The sequence below is a fragment of the Phyllosticta capitalensis genome (assembly GCF_038381095.1).
Source record: "Phyllosticta capitalensis strain CBS 128856 chromosome Unknown BKA78scaffold_1, whole genome shotgun sequence".
Classification (NCBI taxonomy): domain Eukaryota; kingdom Fungi; phylum Ascomycota; class Dothideomycetes; order Botryosphaeriales; family Phyllostictaceae; genus Phyllosticta; species Phyllosticta capitalensis.
In genome coordinates, this window is record NW_027117439.1 from 3,222,154 (window position 1) to 3,247,325 (window position 25,172).

At 52.7% G+C, this 25,172-nt stretch overlaps 10 protein-coding genes across 10 annotated transcripts; 8 read left to right on the forward strand and 2 right to left on the reverse strand.

Moving 5' to 3' along the window:
* Positions 1–992: 992 nt before the first annotated feature.
* BKA78DRAFT_291741 (uncharacterized protein) lies at positions 993–2,627 on the forward strand (the record flags this gene model as incomplete). The annotated part of the gene is made up of 3 exons (XM_066885944.1): positions 993–999; positions 1,094–1,646; positions 1,682–2,627. The coding sequence occupies 3 exons, from the start codon at positions 993–995 to the stop codon at positions 2,625–2,627; spliced, it is 1,506 nt and encodes a 501-aa protein (XP_066749832.1).
* A 1,098-nt stretch (positions 2,628–3,725) lies between these two features.
* BKA78DRAFT_291742 (uncharacterized protein) lies at positions 3,726–4,887 on the forward strand (the record flags this gene model as incomplete). The annotated part of the gene is made up of 2 exons (XM_066885945.1): positions 3,726–3,955; positions 4,014–4,887. 2 exons carry the CDS (start codon positions 3,726–3,728, stop codon positions 4,885–4,887), a joined length of 1,104 nt encoding a protein of 367 aa, XP_066749833.1.
* Positions 4,888–6,386: 1,499 nt separating this feature from the next.
* Positions 6,387–7,438, forward strand: BKA78DRAFT_349099 (uncharacterized protein; the record flags this gene model as incomplete). The annotated part of the gene is made up of 2 exons (XM_066890747.1): positions 6,387–6,805; positions 6,865–7,438. 2 exons carry the CDS (start codon positions 6,387–6,389, stop codon positions 7,436–7,438), a joined length of 993 nt encoding a protein of 330 aa, XP_066749834.1.
* A 1,328-nt stretch (positions 7,439–8,766) lies between these two features.
* BKA78DRAFT_291744 (uncharacterized protein) lies at positions 8,767–11,219 on the forward strand (the record flags this gene model as incomplete). Its single annotated transcript, XM_066885946.1, has 5 exons — positions 8,767–9,079; positions 9,113–9,431; positions 9,476–9,485; positions 9,594–10,315; positions 10,385–11,219. The coding sequence occupies 5 exons, from the start codon at positions 8,767–8,769 to the stop codon at positions 11,217–11,219; spliced, it is 2,199 nt and encodes a 732-aa protein (XP_066749835.1).
* A 918-nt stretch (positions 11,220–12,137) lies between these two features.
* Positions 12,138–15,478, forward strand: BKA78DRAFT_349102 (uncharacterized protein; the record flags this gene model as incomplete). The annotated part of the gene is made up of 5 exons (XM_066890748.1): positions 12,138–12,279; positions 12,511–12,550; positions 12,597–13,618; positions 14,626–14,722; positions 14,776–15,478. 5 exons carry the CDS (start codon positions 12,138–12,140, stop codon positions 15,476–15,478), a joined length of 2,004 nt encoding a protein of 667 aa, XP_066749836.1.
* A 46-nt stretch (positions 15,479–15,524) lies between these two features.
* Positions 15,525–15,977, forward strand: BKA78DRAFT_349103 (uncharacterized protein; the record flags this gene model as incomplete). Its single annotated transcript, XM_066890749.1, has 1 exon — positions 15,525–15,977. The coding sequence occupies one exon, from the start codon at positions 15,525–15,527 to the stop codon at positions 15,975–15,977; it is 453 nt and encodes a 150-aa protein (XP_066749837.1).
* A 353-nt stretch (positions 15,978–16,330) lies between these two features.
* Positions 16,331–16,765, forward strand: BKA78DRAFT_291747 (uncharacterized protein; the record flags this gene model as incomplete). Its single annotated transcript, XM_066885947.1, has 1 exon — positions 16,331–16,765. The coding sequence occupies one exon, from the start codon at positions 16,331–16,333 to the stop codon at positions 16,763–16,765; it is 435 nt and encodes a 144-aa protein (XP_066749838.1).
* A 393-nt stretch (positions 16,766–17,158) lies between these two features.
* On the forward strand, positions 17,159–18,247 carry BKA78DRAFT_291748 (uncharacterized protein; the record flags this gene model as incomplete). Its single annotated transcript, XM_066885948.1, has 2 exons — positions 17,159–17,577; positions 17,626–18,247. The coding sequence occupies 2 exons, from the start codon at positions 17,159–17,161 to the stop codon at positions 18,245–18,247; spliced, it is 1,041 nt and encodes a 346-aa protein (XP_066749839.1).
* Positions 18,248–19,376: 1,129 nt separating this feature from the next.
* Positions 19,377–20,537, reverse strand: BKA78DRAFT_20437 (uncharacterized protein). The gene is made up of 2 exons (XM_066883638.1): positions 20,172–20,537; positions 19,377–20,115 (listed from the first exon to the last, which is right to left on the reverse strand). Exons 1-2 carry the CDS (start codon positions 20,315–20,317, stop codon positions 19,533–19,535), a joined length of 729 nt encoding a protein of 242 aa, XP_066749840.1. The 5' UTR covers positions 20,318–20,537; the 3' UTR covers positions 19,377–19,532.
* A 660-nt stretch (positions 20,538–21,197) lies between these two features.
* On the reverse strand, positions 21,198–24,830 carry BKA78DRAFT_376429 (Six-hairpin glycosidase-like protein). The gene is made up of 4 exons (XM_066892824.1): positions 24,345–24,830; positions 24,183–24,294; positions 21,815–24,144; positions 21,198–21,765 (listed from the first exon to the last, which is right to left on the reverse strand). Exons 1-4 carry the CDS (start codon positions 24,623–24,625, stop codon positions 21,384–21,386), a joined length of 3,105 nt encoding a protein of 1,034 aa, XP_066749841.1. The 5' UTR covers positions 24,626–24,830; the 3' UTR covers positions 21,198–21,383.
* Positions 24,831–25,172: the final 342 nt, after the last annotated feature.

Sequence of the window (25,172 nt, forward strand, 5' to 3'; positions counted from 1 at the left end):
CAGCTCCTACACACGAACTTGAGCTCTGGCAGAAGGGCCTTCGGCAGGAAACTTCGAAGGATGCCAAGCCCACAAGGGATGTTCTGAGGGCAGTGTCGGTCTTGATCAACAGACGGCAGCAGTCCCTTATTCATCGGGGAATACCCCAGCATCTTATCACACCCGTCTCCCCATGTCCAGTTCGGACAGCATGACCGGAGATCGCACCCATTCCGAGAAAGATATAGTTAATACCGCAGCGGTTGTCTCAGTGGAGGATTATGATGGCGAGCTTTATCTTGAAAGGGTGAGGTCTTGGTGGCGTAGCAGGGCATTGGAGGATCTTGAGGGTGGCAGACAATGAAGGGACTGTGAAGAAGGATATAAGGAAGTACGGGTGGTATTTCGCGCGGGTTTGAAGATTTACACGGTGCGACAGATGGGATGGGAAGGGTGCAAATACAGGAACAAGAGTTTCCCATCCACTGTAAAATCACAGCATTAGACCACTTCTTGAAGGAGTGGATTCTTCTTCTTTCAATAACCACCTCAAGCGCTGACTTCCAGCACCACCCTCTCGCAGACCGGCAAGCCCACGTGTGTTTGCAAGAGCTCGGTGGCGCCATTAACAAAGCCAGAACGACGGCACACTAGCTCCTCGACGACTGCACGCAGATCTGGCAAGAATTTGGAAGGCTAACAACCATGCCAGTATTCCAGGGGGTCGACACAACAATCATTCCCAGTCTCCATCAGGTTGCAGCGAAGGGTACCCAGGAGACAGAGACGCAGGCGGCCGACACCTTTGAGAGGACCAGCAAACAGAAGAATAGAAAGGACGAGACCGGCCATGGACGCATGTCGGGGCTAGGATAGCAGTCAATACTTTGACGTGACGATAGGCCAGGTGGTTGTGCCACATTTTGCTGCGCAACAGCTTCATGGACCATATATTGACGCGATGGTCTTGCGCTCCATGACTTTTGATTTTCAAAATTAGTGCTGTGCCCAAAATGTGTGGTACCTCTAGGGAGGCGGCGGACGGAAGTCACTCGGCGCACGGTTCCCAACGGACATCTTTTTGGCATCTCAGTTTGAGCATGCTGCAAATCAGAACACCTTTGCGGGCTTCGGTTGTTTCCCACATTTTCCTGCCAAATTACTGACCTTCCGCACAACACGGCCCTCTTGGTCATTCGCTCTTTTTTGCTAGCCGTCAAGCTTACGAATCTCGCCACGGACGACGCGGCAAATGCACCCGACCTAGACGCTCATTCTCTCGATGTCGAGAAGCGACACAGTCTCATCCCAACTGCTTACCAGCCGACGTACTTCGACAGGAGGGCAGAATGGAGGTACCAGTCGACTCTCGTGGCCGCCAATCGTCTGATATGGGACGACGGTTTTCAGCACAACATCATCAAGGCAGTGCGCACTCTTCACATCGAGTTGCGCCCCATTTTGAGAGCCGACGCGGCGGAGACTACATCCAAGAAGACAAAAGATCTCTGCAACGTCATTGGAGAAAGTCTGGACGAATGGTCTCGACGAAACCGCATGTTGTGCGACGACATCTACACTCTCGACTTCAACGCACTTCGAGAGGCCTCCCAGATCGACGGTGGTGACTGCACACAACGAATCTTGAGTCTCAAACACATTATCCGGTAAAGGAATAGACTGGATTACTTTGGCTTCTCAGTACCATGATCGAGAAAAGTTCTCACGTTTTTGCCTACAGTACTCTTCCTTCCATTTCAGGATGCGAAGCGAACCTTGTCGCCATCTCCTTCTTTCAGCAGTACTTCTCGGAAGACGTCGACTTCTTTTTCACTCCGAACTCATCTTCAGTCGAGGATCTCTACTATCTAGTCCCGGCTGAAAGACAAACACGCGCCTGCCTCCTCCAGCTCCGCGACAGCTTCCACGGGTGCAAAGCTACGGCCAAGTGGCTCTTGGATGACGGAACCAGCGTTTGGCAAGAATTTGGAAGCAATGCGGGCGGTGCATACCCAGCCCAAACTTCGCTCACGACCATGGTTTCCCCAGTCGCAAACGATGATGGCCATGAGAAGGAGACAAACAAGAAGCAAGGCATTGTGGATGGTAAACGCGCGAGAATGAAGAGGACTTTGGGGGGCCTGCTGGGGAGGTTCGGAGCCAGAGCTACGGATGAGGATCGCAACAGCATTAAAAACGACAAGAAGCCGAAGGATGATGGCTCCATGTCCATCTCAGTCCCGTTCAATTTGCACTACCTTGGGGGACTGTCACGGCCAGGATCTCACCCTCGCCTCGATGCGTTTCCACAAGCCACGCTGGAAGAGTTGGAGCACTTTCAGATGAACGCAAACCAGCAAAAAGAGATTCCTTGCCAGAAACACATTTTGGACGATGCCATGGCCTCCGATGAAGAGCACGCGACAGCTGCTAAGCACCAAGTCGGCGCACCTCCTAGTGTCGGCGTTGAAGAAGCAGATAAGCGAGATTCAGGACCACAGGGTGTCGAGTCCTTACTGGAAGACTCGAATGTTGAGAGTCTCGTTGCTCCAGTATCACTCGAGAAGCACGACGGCGAACCCGATTCCAAATCAATGACATTGTTCTGGCGGAATCGTGCCCTTGAATGCCTGGAGCGACGCAATTGACCACGGGAAGATAAGAATGAGCACCGGAGTGGACGAATCATGGGGAGGTCAGCAAATATCTGCAACGCGGCATTCGGTGAGGATGGAACCAGGGGAGGTGGGGGGCGGTCAAGGTGGCCTGGAGCTGGAATCAAAGATGAGGCACAATTATTCGGATGGTTCAGAACAAGAAAGCCTGGCCCGGTAAATTCTAGACAGAAGAAAGTGTTCATCCATCAACTCCTCAACAAAAGCATACTTGTACTTCAGGGGCAACCTGTGAAAGCATTGTTCAGGGGAAGTTTGAAAAGGGCGGGGTATTACTGGCGAAGTTGAGTTTGTTGAGGCTTGGAGGGCGCTCAAGAATGGAAGACGGACATGAGACATTTATCCTCCGAGTGTAGTCGAGAAGTCGTACGAGAGCGCTTGCAGAACAAGATTTGACGGCAAACAGGCGGTGGCACATTAGGGCCTCGGAAAGACTGAACGGTGGGCGAGATAGTCTTAGGATCATCTAACGAACAATGAAAGATTTGTACGTGTTAAGCTCTCAGGCAGTGGTCACATGAGGAAGGAAGTCATCCGTGGAAGAGAGATGTTGGGGAGTACCGATCAACGACAGATCATTTGCTAGTGTTAACTCCTGGGTTTAAACATTTCGCATTCTCAGGCACCAGTTTTCAAAATATCGCGTCACTCAAAGAGAAAAGGGAAGTTACTCGTGCACAGACTCCCGTAGCTGCTGTTTCCATCCGGATGAGTCCCTTCGTCTGACTTCGCATTCGCTGCTGCTGCTGACACGTCCTCCGCACAACCATCACCATATGCCGACAGGCCTCTTGCCATCTCAACATCCCCAGAAAATCTGACCCTCGCGCCACAATCCCGTCAGGAATTACTCGTCCGATGCTCCATCCTCTCCCAATGGAGGCTTCAAGAGCGCCCCCTGTGGCCCTCCCAGCCGATCAAGACCGACAAGCAAGCCTTCTACCAATAATCCACCGGCCTACATACTTCGAAAGACGCTCACAGCGACACTATGAAGCAATTTTGAAGGAAGCCAGCCGCTTGAAATGGCCAGACTCTTTTCAGAACAACATCATCCTGGCAGTACGAATCATGCACTTAGACCTCCGTCCGGCTTTGATACTCGAAGAGAGCGAAGAGTCCACTTGTACGGTCGAGCACTGTTGCAGTGCTCTCACAAGAATTTTGGCAGAGTGGTCTCGCCGCAACAGGGAACTTAGCAGAGAGATTGCCACTGTCAAAATTGATGCGCTCCTGACCACCGCGTGCGACAACAGCGACGAGACCCTCAGGGATATTCTCCACTTCAAATCTCAAGTGCAGTAAGTCACCGACTGGATTTGTGCCTTGTACTTCAACACCATGCTAATATTGCTGTAGGAGCCTTCCAACAATCAATGGCTCTGCCATGAACCTTGCAACAGTGGTTGGATTGTGCCAGTACTTTGCACAAGATATCGACTTTTTCTTCACCCCAGCTGTGACCAACCCCGATGACCTGGAATACTTGTCCGCGCTGGCGAAGCGAATCCGTGTTTGCCTTTTGGAGTTGCGCGGAAGCTTTTGCGAAGCACAAATGACGGCAAAGCTGCTCGATGACGACACGATTCCAGTTTGGAAGCAATTCAGCAAGCCTCAAGACCCACATGCACGCGAAGATGCCCAGGTTTCCGCAAGCAAGAGGGAGAAGTTCAAAAATCGCCTTAAGGCAATGATCGGGATCTCGGGCGCGGCCAGCCACCACGGGACACACGCATCCGATCAAAGTTCGGAGGGTTGCCCCAGCAGGAAGAGCAGCAGGAAGAAGAATGACCCCAACAACATCTGCATCTCGCATCCTTTCGACGCACGGCATGTTCTGGGGCTTTCCGGATCCAACTCGTGCTCAAGGCTCGACGCTTTACCAGAAGCTTCACTACCTCAGCTTGAGCTTAGTCAGGTAGACTTCAACCAACACCTTGAGAGATCTCGCCGCTTCCCGCAGAATGGAAAGCCCCTGGAGTATTCGCATGGCAAAGACCGATCGCTCCAAGAAGAGAAGCATGACTCCGTCATATCTGACGAACAGGCCATTAATGAAGACCAAGATCGCATAGAGACCTCATCTTTTGAATCCGAGTATCCCAGAACCATGATAGCAGTTGAGTCTGGACATACGGATGCAGACGAGGACCCGGAAGTTTCGAAAATGTGGTGGCGCCAACGTGCTTTGGAAGATCTGGAAAGAGGTTGCGATCAAGACGTGGCACCGTAAGGTAATAAAACGACAGACGAAAACCTGCGATCTTCTTTGCGCACGATGGAAATATACGGAAGGGGCTCTGCTCAAGTTCTGAGGTCCCGATCTTGACGATTCTACGCTTGTACCAACGCCCAACCCTGAACCACACGCTGAGGTTCTACCATCCTCAAGGGTCTTCGTCTACGCCTCTCGTCACCTCCTTCGCAGCATATCACAGCATCGCCGACCCTTGGCGCTGTGGCCTTACTGTCAGCATAACTTATCTCGAGTCTTCGTCTGCTCTCCCTAGCTTGCGGCTTTCCTGCCCCCGGTCAGCACATCCGGCGTATGGGTCCCTTTTCATTGGCTCTCCTGGTTCAGCATGTCGTGCCATCATATGGGGTCTGGGGTTGCGTCTCAATCGGCATGGTGGTTTTGGGCTCCCAGTGAGCATTGTTCGATTATGGAAGCGGAGAAGGATCAGGGTAATCTCAAAAGCCGGCATAGTCGTGGCACTGCGGAGCAGCGACATTGCAATGCTTGGGAAAGCAAGACAAAATTGAGAGGGACAATGGTCTTGCAAGGACTGAAGGATGATCAGGGCGGTCGATGATGGAAATGATGTACGAGTTAGCACAAGTTGCAAGACGTCCGACAGGCAGAAAACAATTGAACAGCAAAATGAGTGTAGTCATCAAGACAGATTTTGGTCTCAGTGTTGTGCACCTGAGAAGTGAGCGGGCTTTTCCTACTCCACGGAGTCTTCGCCTGCCAAAAGCAGCCACGATGTCCAATCAGCATTTTTACCGACCGAGGGCTTGTGAGCATTCAATCTACAGCAGACAAGATTAGGTACATGCCAGTTTGGATAACACTGGTACCAACATGCACAAAGCCTTTGTCCGGTGATTTGATTGTCCTCTTTGTTGTAAGTAAACCAGCCACGCAAACCAAACATGTGTAGGTAGATCGCAAGCAAGCAGCTTGCATGAAAACGTTTGAGTAGATTCCATGGTACATATGGACATGTTCTGTCCCTTCAGAAGCTCCGGGACGCTTCAGCGTTAAGCGGCCACCAGAAATTGCTGGCAAGCTGAGAAACTTCGTCGTGACTGAAAGAGCCCGCCCGTATGATGACTGTGATTTGGATTCCGTGAATGGTGCCGGACAAGAAATAGAGTCAGGTGGCAAGAAGCGGAAGTGGAAGTGTGACTGCGAGTGCTTGCGGCGGCAGAGAAGATAATGTCGACAGTGTTGCTACTCCTCTACTCTCCCACATTGACCTCTCTTGGTCCTCCTCCCCTCTCGCCACACTTTCCATCACTCCCCTCTCGCTGCGTTTGTTCCCCCACCTTTTTTTTTTTTTTTTTTTGAGAGGGTTGCCTCTCTACAAATCTCTCGCTCCAAACCTCCCTACCGTCAACCAGCGGTGGGTGGCTTTTGTCTCTCGGCGACGTCTCTCGGCGACGTCTCTCAGCGACGTCTCTCGGCGACGTCACCCTTCCCCATCTCGTTTCTTGCCATTCAACAACATGAACCCCGTCAGCATGCCCAATCTACGGGCACGTTCACCCGTTCGGCTCCCAGACCCTCAAGAGACTTTCATCGCCCCTCGCATGGCGAAAAAGCCGACAGCCTCAGAGGTTCGCTTCAAACGGGAGAGTCAGGCCATGTCAAAAGCCGGAGACCGCATGATCTGGACCGATGGATACCACCAGATGATTCTTCGAGTCGCACCCCTCCTTGCCGAGCTCTCACCTACCGCACGCCTTGAGGCGACCCCTAAAACGGTGCGCAAGATTGAGAGAATCGGCGGTACACTCATCAGAATCCTCACCGGCTGGAATCAACGCAACGTGCAACTGTACAAAGACATGAGTCTGGACGTGAAGGGTGCTGCGACCGGGGCGACAAGTCTGGCCGTGTTTCTCAGGATGGATACGCAGTTGCAGTAAGAAATCTCTTTCCTCTCAAGCTCGATAGAACGCAGCACTAAACAAAAAGGAATAGGGCTGTTTCGACCAAGGAGGCATGCGAGGCAAACATGGCGACTGCCTCAGTCATGCAAAACTTCTTCCAGGACTGGATCGGTTGGAAACTCACCATCGGCGACATGTTAGAGGACGACGAAGCCTACTTCGAAGTCGTCACCGTCGAGGAGCAACGCGTTCGTTCTTGCCTGGTGTGCCTGCGAGACCGCTTCAACGATGTCATGTTGTCTGCCGAAAACGCTCACGCCGTCGCGATTTCCTTGTGGGAACAGCTGGACGAGCTGCAAGCGGTTCAGCAGGAGCACGAGGAGGAAAAGGTGGCGAACAAAAGAGAGCAGGACAAGCAACAGAAGCCGATGCGTCGCTTGCTTTCGCTGCTCAGGTACGGCAAGAACGGCAGACGTCCGAAGCCTGTAACCATCAGCGGCAGTGGTCACAAATCCACTCACAACCTGATCGAAGGTTCGAAGGGAAAGGTCATGCATCCAGATGGCGGTGACAAGGAGCTCAACCTTGCGGGCTTGTGCCTTCACCCACGCTTGAAAAGCGCTCCAGACCTGCTCGCCCAGTCAACCACAGCAGGTCGAGACTAGTTGCCGTTTCTGAGGCACACATCGAAAGGACGAAGATAAAACGACAGCCCATAATCGGAAGAGAATCGACATCTGCACACGAGACATTCCGCCACGACCGGGCGAATGTATGCGATCCAGGCGGGGGAATACTTTTGGGCTACTGGTCGAATACTTGGTTGCAGTCATCAACAGGATAACTTGAAGTAGGGAAGTGATAGGGCGAAGGTCGGATAGCAAGTAATCCAAATTCGACTTGATGACAAGGGCATTACATAGTACACAATCCCATCAGAGGTATTTGATTTTCTGCGTGACGTCGAGGCACTGCAAGTGCCTGAGTGCGGGTTGGCTTACCCCGGCATTTTTTCGTGGTCGTTCCTTCCCAACTTGTCCAGAACCTCCTGAGTTTCCTCTCGCGACCTTTCATCGCCGTATTTCCATTCTACGTCGGCGGAGCCTCAACCACATACATCGCAAGCGCTCGAGTCCCCTCAAATTTCCGTTCCTTTGCTCGTTCCGTGATTCCTTTGCCAAAAACGTACCAGCTGCCCTTGCCACCAGCATCGTATAGATCACATCCAGCTGAACAAACTCCCACCAGACCTCCCCACCGGGCTACCACTAGCCCTCCTTCGTGTTTATATTTTCCAAATTGCAGGCCACCTTCAAAACGGGCGCTGGCGTGTGTCGCATGGGTACGTCTTGGTGGCGTGCTGGTCGGGGAGGTGGAGAGGTGTTCCGCGACACCTGATCTGCTTCCTGGAGCCGTCATAACCATGAGTTCGATCCGCGTCAGGTCCGATCCTTTCTTTTTTTTTTTTTCCTTTTTTTTCCTTTTTTCCCTTTTTGTGCTTTTATGTGGGACACTTATCTAGCTTGTTTTCAATCACTCTCATTTTGAGCCCATCCCACGTTGCTTCTTTGCGCTCTCACTCCCACGCATCGGGAGCCTTTCAACTCGACCGTAGCTGACTTGGAATCGCGTCAACCAGACAATCGGGATCAATGTTCTGTCACTTGACTTCAGCCAACCGCCTGCAACGCCGTCGGCTCCTTTGGACTTCATATCGAAGATAGAGTAGGCTCTTCGATCACTGTTCCAAACTTGGGGCTAACACATTACAGACGCCTGCCCACCAAAAATAGCTGTCAAACGAATGCTGCCCTCGCTCGGAAGGTACAAACTTCGTTCATGAAATGGGTGTTTTCGCCCTTGGTAGCAGCCAGCCTCGAGCCCCCGCACAACGCTTCTGCTTCGACTCTCATTCGAACGTACTCAATCCACCTACGGGACCGCTTCGACGACATCACTTTCACAGCAGAGATACTTACTACCCACGTCCAGTATGGAGGCGTGTCTCGAAGATCCTCTCTTGCAGGTTGAGTGTCAGCAAGCCGACATCCGCAGGCATCACGAGAGAGTTCACCGCCGAGAACAGCAGCTACAGCCCCTTACTGAGGCCTGCGACCTGGACCACAAGCATGCTCAGCTGGAGCAGCGTGATTTGGAAAAGATGGGGCGCGACAGTATGGAACCACTGGGCAGTCCTCATGAGCTTCTCGTGAACCATCGAAGCGACGCAAATCTATCGGAGCTCAAGGCGGAGACTATCTACGATCAGCACGACAGCATCGAAGACATTGGAGCAAAATCAGATTGTTAGGAAGCATACACCCTTGGTGCCTCTGCAGCGGACGAGCTCCCTCGGATTGGCAAAAATGTCATCGGTTCTATTTCGCGAAAGCCCCTGAACCGTACAAGAACCCGATCCTGGTCGCATAATCTTTCGCCGCAGCATTTGGAGGAAGACTGTGCCTACCAAGACTCAGAGGCTGATTACGAAGAGCTGAGCGAAGAAGATTTAGAGAAGAGGAGGCTGGAAGAGCAGGCGAAGACTTTGGCGATTCTGGAGGGCGAAGAGGTCGACCAGGATAGTTTAAAATACCGTGATGACCGATTCAGCTTTGAATTTGACGAGGGCAAACGAACCGGAAAGTCCTTCAGGACGAGGTTTCTGGGGGAGACGTGGTGATGGAAATCGCTCAGGGGCGCAGCTGGATTGAGGTGCGTTCTCTTTGCTTCGGTCAGATGCAGTACAGGCCTAGGAGGAGGCTGGATGAGGAATGCATTCATACAAGAGTAAATTGATAGACCTGACCCTATTTACTATAGTTAACACTATTGATGTCCGTACCGATTCTTTGCGCCACTTCACTGGCCTGGACAATCGCCACAACCCGATCTTCACACCTTTCCACTTCACTCTCGTCTTCTCAACCTTGGCATCTGTTGCGGCCGATCTTCGTGGACAAGTCATTTCGGCCTCGACGCATCGGTGCCTTTCTCTCCCTTTTCTGCACCTCATCCTACACGCACCTCCAGCGGGACCCTCTACCGTTCCTCAACGTTTTCCACCGGCAATCTAGACCTATGGATATCGCGAATCCCGCATCGTCAATACATTCTCGAAATGAGAATGGGGACCGCGTCACGTCTTCCGCCATCGCTCCTACCGTTCGCAAGGACTCTCTGGAACTCGTTCCCTCTCCAGACACCTCGAGTCAAGAAATTCGCATGACGCTCTCCAACAGACTGGATGATGAAGCGATCCGATGGGCTGCACAAGCTGCAAATCGACTTCTTTTCTACAATGGCCTGCAGACCGACATTGTCGAGGTTTCGCGCCTGCTGCACGTTGAAATGAGAGCTGTGTTGAGCAATGGACCCGTAACAGATGCAGAAAGGAGCCTCCAGCATCTGGCCGATATCCTTGGAGAGATTCTGGTTCGCTGGGAATCGCAGAATCAGAGCTATCCCGCTGAAATTGCTTCACTGGATTTCAGATCCCCACCGAAGACACCTGAAAAGGCTTCGGGTTTCAGTGCAACGCTCAGGTAAGTGACCAGTTCCTCTCCTGTGCCTTGTATTCTTTCAGTGTCAGTCGAACACTAACACTGCATCAGGAGTCTTCCGGTCAAAGCCGGGTGCGAATTGAATCTGAAAGCTGCGCAAAATTTACAGGAGTACTTCATCAGTTGTGTTGTTTTACCATTTGCCACAATGAGCGCGAAAGAGGACAGTCTCCCACATGATGCGAGTAGAGCCACAGCTATCCGCTCATTCTTGCTTATTGTGAGGCGCCACTTGAACAGTGTGGTATCTTCGGCTGAGAGATTGTACCACACCGCTTCCCAGGCGTGGGAACAAGTCTACGAGCTCCGAGAGAGAATTGCGACGGCAGAAGCAAATGAGGATACCGGAAAGATCCCAGACGACATTCAACGGCATGCAAAACACCGACTCCAAGCAATGTTGGACAGGCTCAAGGGAAGGAAGAAGGGAAAAGCGGGAGCTGAAAAGAAAAGCAGCAGCGCTGTTGACACAGTCAACTACAGCACCAGTGACCCAATTGTACCAATGCTCAGACTCTTCCCCGGCATAACACAGGCTGGAAAACGTCCGCGTCTCGCCGCGTTGCCACCAGCGCCTCTCAACGAGCTGGAGAAACAGCAGGCTGACATCAAGAGATATCACGGCATCACGCGCCTCAAAAAGCAGCAGGATGATGAACGCACGAACAAAGAGGAGTCAAGTCTTGCAGGCAACTATTCAAGCACCCATGAAATCGACCAGTCTCCGGAGACGTCGGTCTTCGAGCGGGACAAGCGTTATGTCCTCGACACGCCGGAGGGTCCACGCCAGAAAAATTCATTCCTCCCAAGAGCTTTTGGGACCAGCAAACATGACAGCAAGCTTGACCAGGAGAGCGTTTCTCTTGGCGAAATGCATGAGACATAGGGAAACTACGGTTTTGACGTGAAGGCTTCCAACGGCGACATCACCATCGAGGAACTGCCGGCTCGAAGGGAGGCTGATGCCGAAGAAACCCTGACTATTCTGAGGGATGGCTGAATCTTTGATTTGAATGCCACTGGAAGGGTCGATGATGGCGTGGAACAAGATGATCAAAGATTCAGCTTCGTGTCTGGTGGATAGGGAGGCACTTAAGAGAGGATCAATGTGCTGAGTGTGAACCTCAAATTTGACGAGAGAGTTGGGTCCGATGTTGGTCTTCTTGCCTGGATAGCATATCCGAGAAATGCAAACCGGCGTGGAGGAATCCTAGTGGTGGGCTTGACACGGTGGCTATGCAATTGGTTGGCCTAGGAAAACCATATTCAGCACGACTTACATGAATGGGAGCATTGGAGTTCCGTCAGAAAGCGCCTCGATCGGTCCTAACGGACGCAGTCAGTGACGCGTGATTTTGAGGAGGCAATGTTGTTGCTGTTTGTGACTCGGGTGTGGATTGAAATTCCCTGCAACCGACCAAAGTGACACGAACCTACTATAGTCATGTTGAACATGCACGTAGACTTCGGGACATGAGCAGTGTTTGGCATGGGAGTGCGCGATTGAAGATTTTACTGAACAACTGTCATTTGTGATTTCTATATTCTACTAGTAGAGTGTTAAAGTTTGGGATAGAAGCTTGGCAAAGTCTGTGGAAATCCGCACGCTTTTACTTCACTTCACTTTGTTGCCTATTGCGTCGTAGTTGCCCAGCCCGGCCTACGCTCGCTCATTAATCCAACGCGTCCAACAACAAACGACCAACAACACCACAACTGCCAGCCATTCACCAACGACAAGACCTGCCATCCTCCCTGCTCATTAATGGTTATGGCACCTTCTCCTGCAAACATCTCGCCCAGGATGAGCCCCGCTCAACCCGCATCCTCCGTGTACTCGCGAGACGAGTACGGCAATTTCCCTCAGCCACCGAGACAGGAGTCACGTTCAGCCTCGGGAGCTCAAGCAGCAGAGCAAATCGAGTCTGTAATGCAAAAGGCCAATCGTATGTTGTGGGCGAACGGCTTCCAAGCCGACGTCATTCAAGCTACACGCGTCTTACACTACGAACTGCGTCGACAGCTTCAACGCAACCCCACGGCAAAATCGTACCAGGAAATTCAGCAGTTTTGAAATGCTGTCATCGAAACGCTTGCAACATGGGTCCAGCAAAACAAACAGCTGGACGGTCAGCTTGCGCTCATCTCTGGGTCTATCACTGAGATATCGAGCCTAGAACCGGAGGAAAGACTTTGCGTTATTGATGCAAAATCGAAGTATGTCTGCCTTCTGTGCTCATCAAATTTTCTAACAATAGAACAGAAATTTGCCCACTCAAGATGGGTGCGAGGTCAACAATGAGACTGCACAGAGCCTGCTCAAGTACTTCATGCGATGGCTTGCCATCCCCATCACAATGGACGGACCTTATCCGTTTTCAAAGTCTGATGGAAAGCTTTGCAGCAGCCTGTTTACCTTGGAAAATCGACTCCAAGAAGTTGCATCTTCAGCTCATGAACTCCAACGCAATGCCACTGCTTTACACATGCAATTATTCCGAGCCGAGTTTGCTGCTCTTGCAGCCGTGGAGGCCTCGACCATGTTTGACCCTGACACTGGAAAACCACTGAAGAGTAAGCGAGGCGGTATCAAGCATCAGCTCAAAAAGCTCTTCGGCATGTCTAGCAAGATCAGTGCAGACGGTACATCCAGACACGGCAAAGACCAAATCGGCAACTCCTCGCCGAGTTCATCTCCCTCAAAGTATCGTTCATCTCTTCGTCCCGGTCTATCCGCCCTCCCATCGGCTTCTCTCTCCGAGCTTGAGGAGATGCAAGACGATATTCGCATGGATCATGCCCACTTCCTCAACCCTTACACTCCCCCCAGGGATCTCAACAAGCCCGATTTCAAAGCCCACGAATCAGAGAGGCATGACTCGATGATCCTGAGCTCGCCATGTCTGAGATCTCCGCGAGCAGTTCCCGAGTACGTCAAAAGTCCGGACACCTTGGATGCTGCTCCAGAGATCAAGAACAGACTCCAAAGCCAGGCGGAGAGCAACACCGTTCTGCTAAGCATGAGAGAGCTCACATCCCCCGACACCACTCTCCGCAGGTGCGCAATGATCTATCACGAGGAGCGTGGAACCGACAACATTATGAGCCAGCTTTCACCACCTCAACTCACAACACTCGCCGCTTATACCGATCCAAGCTCGCAGTACCCTTCTAGCACTGTTGACCCGGAAGCTGAACGAACTTGGCATCATGCCCAGGCGCTGGCAAGGTTGGAAGGCGGCGAACATAATGCAAACGGTCAGCAGCAGGGCGGTGACCAAGATGGTGAAAATAATGAACGACCCTTTAGCTTCATGCCGGACGACACCGAACGGATCGGCCGCCCTCTTCATATTTGAGCGGCAAGACCTCGAAATGACGCGGCACGGTGGCTAATCAATTCAGCATGGGAGTGGGTGGATGAGGATTCATTGTGAGACAAGATTTGGGAGGATTTGGTCGTGAGTGGATTTTCGACAGAGACGGCTCAGACTGAGTCGGCCCTGCGACGGATGACTACGATCCAATAGCTTCATCGTGACTCTTGGACTTGGATATGGACTGCATGGAAATTGGTATACGAAGGAGCGTTGCGAAGGTATGGATCTTACGTCCAAGGGCGTTGATGCGGAGCCGCCTTCGCTGTTCTCACATTGGCACTTGCTCCATCGACAACATTGCCGTATGAGAATGAAACTCATTTACCACGGAGCTCTTTAACGTCACAAAACTTGAGTGTTGGAGCAGCTGTTCCTAGCGAATCACCGACTGAGTGTTTTGGCCGGGCTCTTTGAGGGCTGAGCGGCAACATGATCAGAGGAGGCGGTATCTTGGTAGAGGAACTCAGTAAGAGAGTGGTTGGTCGAGGTTTTATCACAAGTCAAGATTGTTAGTCAGTAGTGGATTGTCGACGGGGAGACAGCTCTGACCAAAGGCCCTGAGATAGGTCGTCAGGAAATGTCGAATGATTGGCTACAGAATGCCGGATGATTATTTGTATGTGGGCAGAGTGTGGGGCTGGATATACCAGCGGTCACTGCAAAATGTATAGGCTGACTTCCAAGGGCAGTCGCGTGGGGCCGCTCTTGCTCTCACACTCAGACGAGTGGTCCCGCAAGCACAATGCCGTAGGTATCTAAAATGCATTCACTGCCCGTGAGTTCCACATTTTGGCTCATTGCGTCATCGTTGCCTGTCCACTCAGGCCCACGCTCAACGACCCAACGCGTCTACCAAAACCACCAACAACAACATCGAAAAAACGACCATTACCATCGACTGAAGGAACCAAGCGCTCAGCAACGAGGTTACGCGGGACTACGACTTCATCCGTGAGATATCAAGCCTGGGTCCACGCAAGAGATTGCAGATGCTGGAAGCCAAATCCCAGTAAGTCTGCCGTCTGCAGTACTTGCTCATTGATCTCTCTAACACCACAACAGGCGTGTGCCGACGCAGTACGGATGCGAGGTGAATGCAGTCACCGCTGGGAGGGTCCAAAAATACTTCATGGAATGGTTGGCTACTCCCATCAGTACCGATCTCCTGGTGCATTTCTCGAAACCTACCAGAAAGATATACCGCACTCTACTAGTCCTAGGGCATCGCGTAAACGACGTTGCGGCATCTGCTGAGAACCTACTCCGCGATGCAATTGTCTTGCACAGACAAATGTCCCGAGCCAGAATTGCTGCAGCCACCGCCATCGAAGCAGCCACCACGTTCGATCCTTGCAGTAGGGAGCTCGTCAACAGCAAGCGAGCCGGAGTTAAGCTTCAATTCAAGAAGCTTTTCGGAATCATGAAACCCGGAGGAAGCGCAGACAGTGGCTCCAAACGCAGTAGCGACAATAATCGAGAACAAAATCACCACAGCTCTGAACGCGAGGAAGCTGCCATCTCTATGGCCGATGATCATGGCCCGGAAATCCAGCCAAATTTACGCCCCAGCCTATTTGCGCTCCCTCTCGCTCCGCTGGCCGAGCTCGAGGAAATGCAACTCCGTCTTCGTAGACAGTCCGATCACATTGTCGAGGATTCCAGTAAGATCTACCCGGACAATGAAGGATGTGCCGGCGCCAAAGGGCACACGGAGAGGCATGACTCCATGATACAAGCCGGCGCCGAAATATCTCGAGAACCATGAAGACACAAGGGCACAGGAATTTTCAGCGTCTGTGGAGATCGTCAAAATGTTCGACGTTCAGCACGGGGACAACAACAGTCACATATCTAGTCGCAACTATAATCAAGAGCGCGCCATCCTCTACGACAGGGAACTCTACACCGGCAACCAAGATCAGCTGACGCAGGCGGAAGTGGGAATACTCAAAGCGTGCGAAGTCAAGAATCGTGAGAAGCCCGAGAGTACGACTGAAAAGGCTGGACGAGTCAAGCATCGGCACTGGGCTCTCAAAGAGTTGGAGGGAGAGATTCAAATCTTCAACGAGAAGCCTGATGAAGACCTAGAGTCCGATTTGACGGAAATTCAGCAAGCTGAAAAGAAGGCCGAGGCTCGTGTAATGGCCCTGGCGAAGTTGGAGGGCTTGGGGGAGTCCCAGGCATATTGCGACGATGAAGGAAGTCTAGTCCGGCCTTTCAGCTTCATTCCGGATGAAGTTGAGTGGATTGGTCGAGATCTCTGACCACAGACTCACGCATGGTCAAGAGCTCAGCTTCGTCCCTTCAAGTGCTAGGATGGATGTGGTCATTGCATAGGTTCTCAAGTCATTCATGATGGGATCCAAAGGAGGTTCTGCGGCTATTTTTGAATGGGGATGGATTAAAATTGCATTGGTTCTGTAATGAAAAGCCTTTCCACTAGTGTTGACTAGACGGAGGGTCTTTGGTGACTTTTTCATTTCAATTGGCGAACACTTAATGATGCTTGGGCATACCGCGGAACGATTCGATGGAGCAGGACGAGCTTGCGCAGGCGCCCAAATATATCTTGCGTCTATACTACGAGTAGGGCAATTAGTCCGTCCGACGAAATGTCATGACCTTCTCAGTCTTCGATTACTATCTAGACTTGAATCGCGAAGTCGCACGACTCTGGCTCGCAAGCAGCCCTGGCCGTGCAGCGTCCTCTGTCTGCTCCCGGGATGAAGCCGGCAACCCGTACAGTACCAACATGGAAGGTCAAGGCGGACATGGAGCTTCTGAAGCTCGTTCTATAGAACAGATCCATTTGATTCTGCAAAGCGCAAATCGCCTCATATGGCCGGACGGATTCCAAGCCAGCACGATCAAGGCGACTAATACCCTCCACTTTGGAGTGCGACATTTGCTTCAGCGGCGAGCAATTACGGAGACTATCGGCAAATTGAGAGCTACTGCCATGTTGCAACGAAGACTCTTGCAATGTGGGCTCGCTGCAACCAAGAGCTTGGTCGAGAACTTTCCTTCATCCTGGATTGTATTCCCAATTTAGCGCACCCGGACCCGAAAGAAAGACTGCGAATCTTAGAGGAGAAGTCGGAGTACCGCTAACCTCTGGGGTCGATTTTCTTAATGCGTGGGATGATGTCCTTGATAGCAAGGATGTCAGTAGTAGACAGAGAAGACATTGTTGCCCTGAACAACCGGCTTTGTTCGTGAGAGGTGTCCTGTGAGTTGTGCAGTGAAATTAGACGATTTGGTATTGAGTGTCTATTCCCCGGGCCCACGCTTGCTCTACGACCCAACGCGTCAACGCGTCTGACAACAAACCACCAACACTGCCACCATCTGCCATCATCACCACCTCTGATTCCTTTTGAATTTATCCCTCATCTCTCCAACAACCCTCTCAACTGTTCCGTTTCCTTCGCGCTCGTTGCTCGCAATGAGTCCCGCTCGACCAGTTTCGTCTGCCTACTCTCGAGACACGGGTGGCAACTCCTACTCCACTCAGATGCACCAGCATGATGACCGAGAGACATGGGAGGCTCGCGCATGTGAGCAAATCCAGCCGATCATGCAGAGCGCAAGCCGTCTCGTGTGGCCAGATGGCTTCCAGGCCAATGTGATTGAGGTGACGAAGACACTCCATTTCGATCTAATTCGACTGCTGCAGCTTGAGGCGACCGAGGAGACTTACCAAACCATCGAAGCTCATTGCAATGTCGCGATTGATACGCTTATATCCTGGGTCCGACGCAACAAGACGCTCAGTCGCGAGCTCTCCCTCCTTTTGGAGTCCATCTCAGAGGTAGCGCGCATGGGCGCAGAAGAAAGGCTGCAAATCTTGGAGACGAAAGAAAAGTAAGTCAGCCTCTTGTCCTGTCGCCTTTGTCTGCTGACCCTCATCAGAACAATGCCCATGCCAGATGGCTGTGAGGTCAACACCGCGACTGCCAAAGGCATGATGGAGTACTTTCTAGCATTTCTGGCAATACCGATCACCCTGGACGGCTTGAAACCTTGTTCGACATCCGATCGCAGCATCTGCAGCAGTCTGCTACGCTTGGAAAATCGTCTGCATGATGTTGTCTTCTCGGCGGAACAACTGGAACGTGACGTCTTCGTCTCACGCGAAAAGCTTTCGAGGGCCAAGTTTGCTGCAATTGCAGCTATTGAGGCTTCAAAGAGCTTCGACCCTCATACCGGAGCTCTGGTCAAGACCAAGCGAGCTGCATTCAAGCGACAGATCAAAAGAATTCTTGGAATATCCAGCCAGATCACCATGACTGCAGACAGTACGACCAAGGAGGGCAACGATCACGACTCTAAGGGAAACTGGCGCAGAGTCAACAGTTGCGAAGCCAGCATTCCCTCTCCTGTCCGATCTTGTCCGAAAATTCCATCAATTCAACGGCCACGCCTTTTTGCACTCCCTCTCTGTACATTACCTGAGCTCGTGGAAATGCAACGTGATATCCGCTGCGACTCTCAGCGGTTCGGAAACCCATACATGGTCCCCGAGAGCTCCTAAGAATTCACGAAGGCCCAAGAAACACTATGCCACACCGCAGAGCATAAGCATGACTCGATGTTCGACAGCCCTACTGGAGATAACGCTCCTTCGGAGACAAGCGCCACTCCTGTGAACAATGACATACCCCAACTCAACATCAACCACTCTGTGCCTAGCAAAGGCCAGTATCATCAACACAACAATCTCCGCTGCAAGCGTGCAGCTGCTTTTGGTGACCAGATCACGCAGAAAGGAAAGAAATTACTCGGAGCTGTTGGAAACTTGAGCCCCAACAAGAGTCCTAATAAAAATCTTGATCAAGAAGCTATGCGATGCTGGCATCGGTAACAGGCGCTGGAGGCGCTTGAAAGGGGTGCCTCCCGCAACCAGGAGGAGGATAGCCACATTTGAGCCACTATGGGAGAATGATAGCAGGACTCAGGTTTCGACCAGGTATTTTGACGACTCCTGAATCATGCATGAGTGGGCATGGAACGAGTGTCAATATTGGAGAAAGGTTCCTGGGAGTTGGGCTGGATCGGACCTCACAGAGGCAGAATTCTGGAATGAGATGAGACTGGCTTTTCGTGCTGTACTTGACGCTTGGACAAGGCATTCAGTCCATTGGTTAACACGGCACAGATGCTCTGGTATTGGATAAGTAACTAGAACCAAATATAATACCTTTCAAGATACAGCTTCGAATTGCGGTGAGCATTCAACAGTTGAAGTAGCTGCATCCCACGAAGTGGCCCTCCAGAGCGCCCTTCCAAGGCACCTCCTGACAACATCCTCAGCCCTGCGCGCCTGAAAGTACTCAAAGTGACACATTTCGAGAATGTAGACATCAAATAGGCCCCACCACCGAGACCAGTCAGCAATAATTCTACCTTCGCATTACCCCTGAAAATGCCAAGACCGACCCCTTTCCCCCTTCCTGGTGGACACTTCTGCGACTCATTCGCCACAAATCTACCGCAAACCTCTTGATTCTTGCAAAAGCTACTTTGAGCTTTCAGCTTCTAAACAGAATCTTGCTGCGCCAACATGCCCGAGCAAAATCGCCTGTCTGCGCACAAACAGCCGTAGTCCGCACCAGCCCAGTTGGTATCACAAAAGCACAATCCCATGCCAAGAACGAAAAGCAAAAGCATTCGTCGATAGTCTTTCAACATCTTCCAATTCTCAAATGTGTATTTCTGTAAAGCATGGGTATATCGCATCTTATCTTGCCTCCTCCACCCCCTTCTCCCTGCCCCGCCAACGTCTTCCATCCAAATCTTTCATCAAATTCTCCGTCGCATCAAATAAAAACAATCGAACCCCCCTTCAATCCCTCGCTTACGGACCATGGTGACCGGGTCCGCCAAAGCCACCCGGTCCACCCGGGCCGCCATGATGATGTCCAGGGCCACCCGGTCCGCCAAATCCTCCAGGCCCGCCCGGCCCGCCAAAACCGCCAGGACCATGATGCCCCGGACCACCTGGACCACCGAATCCAGGACCGCCAGGGCCACCAAACCCAGGACCGCCAGGACCGCCGTGATGATGACCAGGCCCGTGGTGACCCGGTCCGCCGAATCCAGGGCCACCAGGGGGACCAGGGGGCGGGCCGCCGGGACCGCCGAAGGCGCCTGGGCCACCGTGGTGGTGGTGAGGGCCGGGGCCGGGAGGAGGGGGAGGAGGGCCGCCGTGATGGGGAGGGCCGCCACCGTGGTGAGGGGGGCCGGGAGGAGGGGGAGGAGGAGGACCGCCGTGGTGGTGACCGTGGTGGGTCATTTTGTGGATGATTTTGTTGAGGAGCGGTATGGTGGCGGTGTTTGAGGTGGTTTGAGGGTTGGTTTGAGGAAGTTGTTGGAGTTGTAGTTGTTGGCTGTGGTTGGTTGCTGGGAGACGAGTCAGTGGTGATTCGAGGAAGTGGCTTGCGGTGTTGAAGAGCTACGGAATGGTTGTTCGAAGAGAAGGGAGAAGAGGAAGCACTGTCTGAATAGTGCCGACGTACCTTTGATATGGAGTAGTGATGTACCCAATAGTAGATCGACCAGAATGTGCTTGTCTGTCCGTCTCCCCAACCACCGGACCGCCCATCCCTTATATACCTCCCGAACACCGACCTCCGCCACAACCTTCAGGCCTACTCAGATCCCTATCACCGTCCACCGACGTAGCAAGTACGCGTCCCCGCCCTCATCGGCCCAGCGACGCCTCATCGCCATCCGGGCCGAACCGCGGCGCCACGCCACTCCACGCCACCGCCGTCGCCATCGCCTGCTTTGAAGGCGCGACAGCCACTGGAAACGCGTGGCGCCAAGCCCGGCATCTATATACTCACGCTACAAATGACGATAGCGGAGAATATAGAGGAGAGCTAGGACGCGGGAAGGACGGCGTGGGCTGTGGCGTCCAAGGCATCGCCAGAGAATGGGCCTCTTCAATCGCCGTCGCTTGCCCTGAAGTTGAAGATTCCCGAACCAACGAGCCACAGAGCTGTAAATAGTGACACCGAAAAGTCGAATCCCTGGTGCACTCTAGTAGCGGGAAAGCTTACTACGTCGACAAGCAAGGCGGTAAGGCCTTGTTCTCTTACCTCTTCGTCTCTGTACTACCTCTCCGGCCGCGGACATCCTGTTACCTCTGTCGTTATCCATGCTCTTTTCGTTTGCAATGTTTGTTGCTGCCAGGCTTGATGAGTTGGGACTGAGGCAAGAAATCTGAAGTCGTGACTCGTCATCATGTTGTGGCGGTGCGGCGAGCCGGTCCCCCTTTTCGGCCCGAGCGACTCGCACATCTGCCGGCCTCGGTCCCGCAGGCCTCAGAGACGGGGCTCGGTCGAAGAAAACAACACAGGGGAAGGAAGCGGCAAATCGGTCTTGTCGCTCGCGCTGTGGGTGAAGTCAGGCAGAAGACGGCCTGTGAGTTAGAGCAGCAGTTGACGTCGACGAAAAGTAGGCCTGGAAGAGAGAAGGAATTCATAGGACAATTAGTTGAAGGTCTTGTCTAGGGATACACCAACCCAGCATCTTCCCCACCCCTCGATCCATGCTTCCGTCTATCGGCATCTAGCCAGTCTACAAGTAGTCGTCAAGGAATCTAGGTAAGGCGCACGAAACCAAGATCATGTCTTCAGGGAATCTCCAGCGCTTCGTCATGCTTTTCACGCACCATCCAGCTGCGCCTCGAGCTCGTCATTCATGTCTTCTCCAGCCGATTCGTGGCTCCTCATCTTCTGCAGCTTGCCGCTGATGTATCCAGCGACCTGTTCGTCAATCTGCTTCTTCTTTTCAATCGCCGCATCATCAAAGTATCCGACCGAGTTGACGCGTTTCATGGGCCTGACCGGCGACTCGGGCTCATCTTCAATGGCGACGCCGTTGCGGAAATCGCCTTCCAGGTCTTCCAACTTGCCAATCGAGCGGCTCGTCGACGAACGGCGGAACTTTGGTTTGGCTGGCTTGTACTTGTGGAAGATGTCGTCGAAGTAGTGTGCCGCGGCAGTGGAAGGAGTGCGCGGTGTCTGCGGGAGGCGGCAGCGAATGCTTTGGAATGTTAGTCTTGTGCCATTCAAGGTATAAAGCGAGCACTTACCCAGTGTCGTGGATCATCTTCGCAATCAGTCCGGTCCATCCACACTGATGACTCGCTCCCAGGCCCCTGCCAGTGTCACCGTCGAAAAACTCGTGGAACCACATGTAGTCCTTCCAGTGCGGGTCGTAGTCGAGCATCTCATTTCCAGCATTGATTGCACGTTTGCCATCCTCTCCGCGTGCAAAGAGATGCTGCAATCTGTGCTGAATCTCTTCCGCTACATGGCCAAGGTGCATGTAGTCTCCTGATCCGGTGGGACATTCGACCTGCAGATTGTTGCCATAAAACATGTAGAAACGGAGTAGAGACTCGACGAGCAGGAAGTTGACGGCAAGCCAAATGGGACCACGCCAGTTGCTGTTGCCACCAAAGAGACCGCTGTCGGAATCACCGGGAATGTAGCTGACTTGGAATCGCTGTCCGTTGACGTCCATGGAGTATGGGTGGTCCTTGTGGTACTTGGACAACGACCGGATGCCGTGGTCCGCAAAGAACTCGTCCTCGTCAAGCATGCGCTTCAAAATCTTCTTCAGACGATCCTCGCTGACCAATGAAAGCAGAAGCCTTTCGCCCTTTCCACGACGGCGCATGCTTGCAATGTTGCGCTCCGCCATGTCGTGTCGATTTTCAATGAACCACTCCATGCGACGCTTGAAATTGGGAAACGAATTGATGACCTCGGGCTCCAGCGTCAATGTGGCATAGAGAGGAATGAGTCCGACAAGGGAACGGACAGGCATTTGATGGCTCCAAGGACCACCCCAGGAGATCGCGTCGTAGTAGAAGCCGTCCTCATCGTTCCAGAGAGACTTTTCTTCGCCGCCTGCTCGGTACTGCATGGCATCGCTGATGAGGATAAAGTGCTCGAAGAACTTGGAGGCAATGTCTTCGTAGATGCGGCGCTTCTTGGCCAACTCCAGCGCAATGTTGAGCATGCACAAGCAGTAAAAGGCCATCCAACCAGTGCTGTCGGCTTGTTCGAGCACACCGCCAGTCGGCAATGGGTCAGACCTGTTGAACAGACCAATGTTGTCAAGGCCCAAGAAGCCGCCCTCGAAGACGTTTTTTCCGTCAAAGTCCTTTCGATTCACCCACCAGGTAAAGTTGAGGAGCAGCTTCTGGAAGACGCGTTCGAGGAAATCCCAGTCTTCGTGGCCGTACATCTTGCGCTCAATCTTGAAGACCCTGAAAGTCGACCAGGCGTGCACGGGAGGATTCACGTCGCCAAAATTCCATTCGTAAGCTGGCAATTGACCGTTGGGGTGCATGTACCATTCGCGAGTGAAAAGATCGAGCTGCTTCTTGGCAAAATCGGGGTCGATCATGGCCAGAGGAATGCAGTGAAAGGCGCTGTCCCATGCAGCAAAAAAGGGGTACTCCCACGAGTCGGGCATTGACAAGATGTCGTCCAGGTACATGTGCTTCCAGTTCTTGTTGCGGACGTTTTTCCGTCCGGGCGGCGGCGGAGGCATGTTAGGGTCGCCGTTTGCCCACTGGTCCCAGACAAAGTGGTAGTACTGCTTGCACCAAAGCATGCCAGAAAACGCTTGACGCTGAATGTTACGCAGGTCATCGGCCATTGGCATGGGGTTGATGCGGTAATAGAACTCGTCGGCTTCGAGAATGCGTTGCTCCATGATCTCATCAAACAGCTCTTCATCGAGATATCCGTCGTACCGCTTCGACAACCTGAAACGCACGACAGCACACTCTCCGGGAGCGACTCCCTCGCCCTCGTCGAAGGCGAACCAGGCGGCCGACTTGGTACCGACATTTTCAGGGTTGACCGCGCCCTTCTCCTCATCGCAAATGCGTCGATGAAAGGCATCCTTGACGTACGGTTGTGGGTTCTTTGAGCCCCACAGCTTTTGGAAATTGGAGTCGTTTTCGGTAAAGAGCAGCTGGGGCTGCACATCCTCTCCGCTAGGACCGATACCAGGAGATGGCGACAACTGGAAATACCTCTCTCCGAGCTTGTGGTGCTTCGTCACGGCGGCAGTTCCGCTCAACTTGTGGATCGAGGGCTTCTTGTCCGGCGACTCGTGGCCCCAAGTCCAAGTATTTCTGAACCAAACGTGAGGGACAATGTGCAGCGGAGCCGGCTCAGGTCCACGATTGTAGGCCGTGACGCGGAACAGCAGCTCTTCCTCGTCGTCCGCTTCCTTGGCCGTCTCAATGAAGATGTCCCAGTACCGGTCGTCGTCAAAGACGCCAGTATCAACCATGTTGTACTCCCTGTCCAGTCTACCGCGTCTTGCGTTCTCTTTTATCAGGTCTTCGTAGGGAAAGGCTCGCTGGGGATATTTGTAGAGGAATTTCTGGTAAGAGTGCTGAAAGCCCAGTTAGCTGACAGTCATGAAATTTATACGCAGGTACTTGCCGTGGGTGTGTTGTCGAGGTGAAAGTGGGCTTCCTTGATGGACTCGCCATGATTGCCTTGAGGATTCGAAAGACCAAAGAGGCGTTCCTTGAGAAAATCACTGCAGAGCGTCAGGAAAATCTCAGATGGAAAGGAAAGAGTGAGACCCACTCCTTCTCGTTCCAAAAGGCAAAGGCAATATTTTGGAGGCCGTGAGTGTCGGATACACCAGCAATGCCGTCTTCGCCCCAACGGTAGGCACGGGAACGGGACATGTCGTGAGAAAAGTGGCTCCAGGCGTCTCCATCGTGCGAGTAGTCCTCACGGACCGTGGCCCATTGTCTCTCGGCGACGTAGGGACCCCACTTCTTCCAGTAGCGCTCGCGCTTCCTGTCTTCCAACAGACGCTTCTCCTCTTCGCAGAGATATTCCTGGTTGTCGACCAGAACCATGATGGGCGAATCGAACGGTGTGACCGATCAAGAGATTGACGTGGTGCGGGGTTCAAAGGGTCCAAAGTGGGAGCAGTAACGAGGTAATGAGGTAGAAAGGTGTTGCAAGTACGCTGTGCAAAGCAAATGCAGGCAATGAACAAGTGTTGTTGCAAAGACAAAGATGGTTTGGAATGATAAGAGATGGGAGAGGCTTGGGATGTGGTGAGGGATGGAGGAGGAGAAGAGAAGCAGCCGGAAACGGGAGAGAAAGGTTTTGAGCAGGCCTGGAAGAGGCGTGCGTACATGCAGGAACGACAGGACTAGCTTGACGATAGCTTCCTTATCGGCGGTGAGCAGCCAATGCGCCAGCCTAGTTGCACACCAGGCCGCCGGGTGCCCTTGTCGCGCGGACGAGGACCATGGCTAACAATTGGCAGCTCCCTCGAGCCTTCAATTGCTCCTTCGTCGACTGTCGCAGATGTTTTTTTGAGTTTGGAAACAAAGAATAGGCCGTCATGGAGGAGCCGGATCGATGCTGGCGCCGCAAGCAAGTGCCAGGGCCTGC